Raw genomic sequence first — 7,852 nt, 5'->3', positions numbered from 1 at the left:
GGAAGTTTAATTGGTTATATCAGCAATATTAAGATTAACATGAACAAAAAATAAAAAATATTTAACTACTGTTAATTACCAATAAACTAAATAATGTTGTGAATAATTTTTTGATATATTGATGTTATTATATATATTAACAAAAAAATTTTGTCCCTGCAACAACGTGTGTCGATAAAATTCTAATATAATATAAAGCAAATAGTAATTTTTATTTTCTCATTTATAATGTTTATTTGACCTTTTGGGGTTTATAGGTACGAATCGGAATTCATACGAGACGTCATTAGAGTGATATCAAAAATGTTATGTCAAACATATTCAAGTGTTTGTAATGACTTGGTTGGAATTAATTCACGTTTGGTTAAGCTGCGTGACAAAATATGCTTTAAGAAAGATGATGTTCGTGTTGTAGGAATTTGTGGAATGGGTGGCATAGGTAAAACAACTCTTGCAAGAGTTGTTTATAACCAGATGTCTGGTTATTTTGAAGGTAAATGCTTTCTTGCAAGTGTTCGAGAAGTTGCAATGAAATCCGGACTTGTTTCTTTACAAAAGCAACTTCTTTCTGTGCTATTACCTGGACAAGATTTCCAATTTTTTAGTGTTGAGGAGGGAATTGAAATTATAAGACGTAGGCTACGTCATAAAAGGGTTCTTATTGTTATTGATGATGCGGATAACATGCAGCACTTTAAATGCTTGGCTGAAAAGCGTGATTGGTTTGGTTTAGGGAGCAGAATCATCATAACATCTAGAGATGAGCATCTGTTGTTGCACTCCTACGGAGTGGATGATGTGTATAAGCCTACAACATTGGATGACTCCGAAGCCCTGCGGCTTTTGAGTTTGAAAGCTTTCAAAAGTGATACACCAAAAGATGATTTCATATCGCTTTCTGAAAGTGTTGTGAAATATGCTGGTGGCCTTCCATTAGCTCTTGAAGTTTTGGGCTCTTTTCTTTGTGGTAGAGGTGCAGCTCAATGGAGAAGTGCCATAGATAGACTTAAAAGTGAACCTAACAGTACAATTCTCAATTGTCTTCAAATAAGCTTTGATGGATTAACAGATACGGAGAAGAATATATTTCTAGATATTGTACATTTTTTTAAGGGGCAGGACAGAGATTTTGTAACAAAAATACTGGATGGCTGTGGGTATTATCCGGATATTGGATTAGATGTTCTCATCGAGAGATCTCTCATAACAGTTGAATACAACGAAATTGGGATGCATGATTTGCTAGAAGAGATGGGAAGAAATATTGTTCGACAAAAGTCTCCTAATGAACCAGGCAAACGATGTAGATTGTCGGAGGAAAGTGATGTATATCAAGTGCTAACACAGAACTCGGTTAGTATTTCATAAAGAGTATACTTATTTTACTCTCTACTTAACTTGGAAAATTATCCAATTTCTTTGTGTAAAGTCTTATGATACTCTTCATGTTTAGGGTACAGAAGCGATTGAAGGCATGGTCATCAACAGCACTATAGGGTACAAGTATATATCTCCTTTTATTTTTATCTTTATCTTTATTATGTATAGAAACCTGAATTACGAAAATATAAATAATAAACGACATTTATTTTTCATAATCTATTAAATTGTCTATTTTATTCTTAATTATTGATTTTTTATTAAATTGAGATATTCTTAATTAATGAATATTATTTTCATGCATTATATTACTTCTTCTAAAATACAGTATACTACGTATAAATTAATAAACATTTCAAATGTATTTTTTTAATCCTATTTTAATTTATTTTATTAAGAATAACAGTTTTATGTTAGACAGTTTGAACTTTCATTTATTTCTTGTCTTAAATTATATATAAAAGTAATGGTATGAAATAAAATGTTTTTTAAACTATTTAAATAAACATATAAGCATCTTACATTTACCATGTGAAAATAAAATACTTATTTTTCTTTATAAGAAAATAAAAGAATTGAAATCAATTTTAACATTTACATTATAACTATTGATATTAATTAAACATTTTATCAATTAGTTTCATGATATTAATAATTGATTGATATTCCTTTTATCTAAATATCCATATATAATTTTATTAACTATATAAAAATTAATTTTTTAAATATATTTTTAATCATATTTTTTCTTTATTTAATTAATTTATATATTGTATATGCCACATTTTTAATTTATTTTTATTTAATAAGAATGTTTTTTTTCCTTTTTTCTTTCTTTCCCTTGAATTATCTTTAGCTGTCAAATGGTAGCCTATTAAGCCTACTGAGGGCTTCATAAATAGCAGCCAATTTAAGTAGTACGGAATGGATATGCCAAACATGTTTTATTTATTTAAAGAAATTATGTTAATTTTCATTTTGTATAAAAGTACTGAGTTACAATATTTGTGGAGATTGTAAAGATACATAGGTAACTGAAGAAATATTCATGTATCCATTAAACCAATTTCTAAAATAAAAATTTGGAATGACTTTACCTAAAAGTGGATATTAACCTATTGGTTATTGATTTTGATGATATATTATTAGTACATTAATTAATGCTACCAAAGTACAGAAAGGAAAAACCATAACAATCAAGTTGATATGGAAAAGAGCTTGACAAAGGAATCTAAATTTTGATTGAATGTGGACAAGAAATAAGAATGCGAGAGACATATATTGATTGCTACTAAATTTGAAGACTTTAATATTTTTTCTGCAAGATGAAACTCAAGTTCATGAGCATATACTTCAGCTTTGTAGGTTGTTCGATTGCTATAATATGTTGTGAAGTTCATTTGTGTTTTTGTCCTTGCTTTTCATTTATTAGGGAACAAAACGAGACTTTCACTTTGAGGGCTGATGCCTTCTTGAAGATGAAAAAACTAAGATTGCTCATGGTTCATGGTCTCCTAAAATCTTGTGATCTCACGTATCTTTCTAATGAGTTACGGCTTTTTGAGTGGCCTGGATGTCCTTTAAAATCATTGCCTCGGGACTTCCAACCAGACAACCTTGTTGCACTTCTCTTACCTGATAGCTGCATTAAACAACTATGGAACAGAGACAGAGTAAGAATTACTTTATTTGATGTTGGCTTTTTAGCTTATCTTCATATAAATTACCAATAATTTGAATTATTTCGTTACAAAATAACTTTTTTTTTCTTTTTATTCTTTCTTTGACAGCTTTTAAATAAATTGAAATTCCTTGATCTCCAAGGCTCCCGAAAGCTGATCAGGACACCAGACTTCACAAGGGCCGAAATTTTGGAAAGTTCGAATTTGGAAGGCTGTACCAACTTAGTACATGTCCATCCATCCATCACATTTCTACCCAAGCTTAAACTTTTGAATTTAAGAAACTGCACAAGTCTTAAGAGTCTCGCAACCAAAATTAGAATGGAATCTCTTGAAACATTTGTTCTTTCAAGCTGCTCGAATCTTCGAAGGTTTCCAGAGATTACCGGGGAAATGAAATGTTTGCTGGAGCTCTATTTAGATGGGACAAGTATTAAAGAACTTCCCTCTTCATTTGAACATCTCAGCAATCTCAAAGTTCTTAATCTCTCAGGCTGCTCTAAACTTGAAAATTTACCAGACTTCACGATGATTGAAAATCTCGAAAGTTTGAATTTGCAAGGTTGTACCAGCTTATTAGATGTCCATCCATCCATCTCAGTTTTACCCAAGCTCAAGCTTTTGAATTTAAGAAACTGCACAAGTCTTAGGAGTCTCTCAACCAATATTGGAATGGAGTCTCTTGAAACATTGATTCTTTCAGGCTGCAAGGATCTTCGAAGGTTTCCAGAGATCACCGGAAAAATGGAACGTTTGTTGGAGCTCCATTTAGATGGCACAAGTATTGAAGAACTTCCCTCTTCAATTGGAAATCTCAGCAGCCTACAAGTTCTTAATCTTTCGGGCTGCTCTGTATTTGAAATTTTACCACCATCTTTCCCACAGTGGATATGTAGGAAGGGCTGCAGAGTACTACTATCAAGTCAGAATCACATGCTTTCCAAAAAAAGTCTGAATTCCATGGCTCTGAGGTTACCTCGTTTATCAGGCTTGAGTACTTTAAGAGAGTTGAATATAAGCGGCAGGAATCTTTGTGAAGGGGCTATTCCTAGTGATATATGTTGCTTATCCTCATTGAGAACATTGACTCTTAGTGATAACAATTTCGCCAGCCTACCTACAAATCTTTGTCAACTTTCCAAGCTTTATCTTCTCGAATTGGCGGATTGCAAAAAGCTTGAAACATTGCCTCAGCTTCCATCAAGCATAATCGCAGTAGGGTTGGATGGTTGCGCTTCATTGGAAATAGTTCCAAATCCAACAAAAGCGTACACTACATCGGATAAGATACATTATTATGGTGTTAACTGCTTCAATTTGGCTGCGAATGATAATGCATTAAGAATGCTAAAAGGACATCTTAAGGTATATTTCTCAAGCTCTCTTACTCTCACTTTCAAGAATTTATAATAGTAAATTAATGAATTAATTACATATTTGTTATCCCAATTACAGTAAAATTATCGATTTCATGCTTAAAATTTTAAAAGTAACAATTAGATACTCAATTTAATTTCATTGAATATAAATGATTTGAATCTTTGATTAATAATGTTACTTAAATCGGTGATGTGACAAAAAAATAATTAATAAAAAAGTGTATATATGTGACACACCATTTTTTGTTTTTTCTTTTTTTTTTATATTTAATATTAAAATAAAAATTTTGAAAATTTTTTAAACCTGGAAAATGACAAATTAAGAAAAAAAAACAAAAAAGGAAAAAAAAATCAGGGAGAGAGAAAAGAGGGGGATTGATTAGGGAGATAGGGAAAAATAGGGTAGGGAGGAAATAGAGGGAAGGCGTCGATGTAGGTCGTGCTGGCTAGATTGGCACTAATTTGCCCCTTCCCCTTCTCTCTCTTTCCCCCTTATTTTTTTACTTTTTATTTCAAAAATAATTTGTTTTACATTTTTTGATATTTTTAGATTTTTTATTTTAAATTGCAAAGATAACCTTTTTATGAAAATTAGAATTTTTTTATATATTGAATTTTCTAAAAAAATTATTTTTAATTTTAAAAGTAAAATTTTTTAGCAACAAGCGTATTTTTATTTTTTTCTAATTTTTTAATTTTTCAAATAGCAATTTCTACAAAAAAATGAAAAAAATAAAATGATGTTATCTTTTAGACATGTGATGCATTCTTATTCGTTGCTTTGTTCACATCATCCAATCCATTTGATTAATAATATTAGTCAAAATGTCCGAACCAACTAATTGAATTAAAATTTGAATATTTAATTATGAATTTCAAACTTCAAGCATTGAAAGGTTCAATATAATTCTATTGCAAAATGCATATAAAATCTTAAACTAATTACCCAATAACGGAGCTTTGTTTTGCAGATAGTTGTGAATGCAAGACAAACATTTGACATTATTATACCTGGAAGTGAAATCTTTGAATGGTTTAGTCACCAGAGTGAGGAATGTTCAGTAATGATACCCAATTTGCAGAATGATATTCAGTGGATGGGATTTTCCTTGTGCTGTGCTCTTGTTCCTACCTCTAATAATGTTGCTTGGAGGGGGGAGGTTATTGAATGTACTATTAAAATCCATTTTGAAGGTTTTGCATGTGAGATACCCACTGCAGGGTATTCTTTTAATAGTAAATCAGGCCAGATCTCTGAGGACCACCTTTGGCTACGCTATTTGCCTCGTGACATTTTAGACAATTTTTTGAAGCATCAAAGTGGCCAATATGAGATTTCACAGAGCGGAGATTGGATACGGAGTTGTATTGGAATCGAGATTTTATTTGAAACCCTTGGCATTGGTACCAAGGTGAACAAGTGTGGGGCTCGATTAGTGTATCCAAGTGATTTGGAGGACTTGGACCCAACAATGGAGCAGCCTAGCAAGAAAAGAAAAAAATATGATTGATGGATCAATAGGTAATCACTAAAATTGGACTTTAATTATTTCTATTTTATCTTGAAAAGTAAGATCCAGGATCATCTTTTATAAGTTTAATTTTCATTTATATCCTTTCTTCTTTATTTCCAGGTTGAAAAGGTCATAAAATCAGGACAGAGGTGAAATCCTTTGCAGATATTATTTTGATCCTCTCATCTTTGCCATTAGCATTGCAGCCTAGTTGTGCACGCTTTAACAGCTTTGTGTGAATGTAGTATTAATTAAACCTAAGTTGTGTTGTAACGTGCATTTGAATATTTCATTTTTTGATAAGTGTTTGTGTTCTTTACTTGAAAAGTCGAATTCAAATCCTATGGTGTGGTTTACAAAGTTTAAAATTGTGTATGCCAAGTGAATAAAAATAGCACTTCAATTGTGTTGCTACTCTACGATATCTAATTCTTGCCATTTTTAGTTTTGTTGCTTATATTTGGGATAAGCATTGTTAATGTAACAATGGAGACATACAAGCAAAACCTGGGTCTCATTGGATCTAGATACAGTAATATGACATGATGCAATGCATGGACATCACGAAGATAGATAAAAGTAATTAACCATATTGAAGGGCACAAGCGAGTCTACATACAGACATGATTGCTAGATGGATTGAATCCACATACGATGAGGTAGCAATTAGCTTTGTGCTAGTGGGAGATGTTGGGATAAGCCCTGTAGCCAATTGGGATTGATTGAGGCTTGATTCCAATCAAGCAATAGCATCATTCATGTTGAATGATTAGAGGTTTTCCTTCATCAATAAGCAATATGTTAGCATCAATGAGGCATTTTCGTCATTTTTCGTCGAAAATCTCAAAACTTGCTAAAAATGTAGTAAGTAAGTAAAAAATATATATTTAGTGATTTAAAACAAATTAAGTATCTAAAACGTTCATTTGAAGTGAAAATCTGACCATTTGAATACAATAAAAATATTCAATAAAATAAACTATTTTCTTGTAAAATAATTTTTATAAAGCTATCGGTAAATAATTCTTGTAGCGTAATAGTTAATTATATTCATATATACTATAAAACAAATAACCAAAGCATAAAATTACTTTTACAGCGACACGTGGGCCCACATCTAACCAAAATGCATCTGAAGCTGGAAACCTACAGCTTTTGACGATTCAAGTCCAAATAAAGGTCCTTGACAAAGTCAGCTAACTATGGAATTCCCTGAGCTTGAAATGTGAGGAAATGAGGGTGGTGAGATTATAAAATCTCAGTGAGTAAACATACACCATTTAAACTATCTAAAGGCGAGTAAATGGAGACGAATTAAAATATTCTTTTCCAATATATGTTTCATAACATGAATATTCAGTTTACTCAATTAATCAACATGGCTTATATATCTCACAAAACTTGGCTCCTGTCAAAATCATTCTCGGGATGCATTGGCCTAGGCATTTGACTGAGACCACCAAGGCTGTTAAATGTCTTTACATCCGAAATTCTAGCCATGCCTTGGCGTTGGCTGAGTCTCACTCTCACGCGGTGGTCCACGTGAAGTGCACTTAAATCTTTACCTCCAGAGATACCCTCCACACGGCTCTCCGATCGAGGTAAGGTATATCTGATTCTGTGCCCCCTTTCTTAGGCTGGTCCACAGAACCTCCACTGCAGGGCTTATGGATTATTTTATCTACCACCTGATTTATAAAAACTTTATCTGCATGACATGGCAATTTATCGCAATCTAGCCTCTCAAGGCTGAATACATAGTACATATAATTTTGATTCAAATACCGAATTTGCCATTCATGCTAACATATTGCTATAAGCCATATAATTTAAAACACAATTTAAAACACAAGCAGGCAGTCTCTAATTACTCTAATTTCAAAACCAGTATTCAATT

The 7,852-nt window shown here is 31.9% G+C and overlaps 1 protein-coding gene across 1 annotated transcript; it reads left to right on the top strand.

Annotated features, from left to right (window-relative positions):
• Positions 1 to 283: 283 nt before the first annotated feature.
• On the top strand, positions 284 to 6,360 carry LOC18595222 (disease resistance-like protein DSC1). Its single transcript, XM_018123351.2, has 6 exons — positions 284 to 1,353; positions 1,454 to 1,497; positions 2,813 to 3,053; positions 3,171 to 4,427; positions 5,413 to 5,963; positions 6,076 to 6,360. Exons 1-5 carry the CDS (start codon positions 304 to 306, stop codon positions 5,950 to 5,952), a joined length of 3,132 nt encoding a protein of 1,043 aa, XP_017978840.2. The 5' UTR covers positions 284 to 303; the 3' UTR covers positions 5,953 to 5,963; positions 6,076 to 6,360.
• Positions 6,361 to 7,852: the final 1,492 nt, after the last annotated feature.

This window comes from Theobroma cacao, chromosome 6 (genome assembly GCF_053813885.1).
Source record: "Theobroma cacao isolate CCN51 chromosome 6, ASM5381388v1, whole genome shotgun sequence".
Classification (NCBI taxonomy): domain Eukaryota; kingdom Viridiplantae; phylum Streptophyta; class Magnoliopsida; order Malvales; family Malvaceae; genus Theobroma; species Theobroma cacao.
The sequence above is the reverse complement of the archived record's forward strand: the minus strand, read 5'-3'. Positions and strand labels throughout refer to the sequence as shown.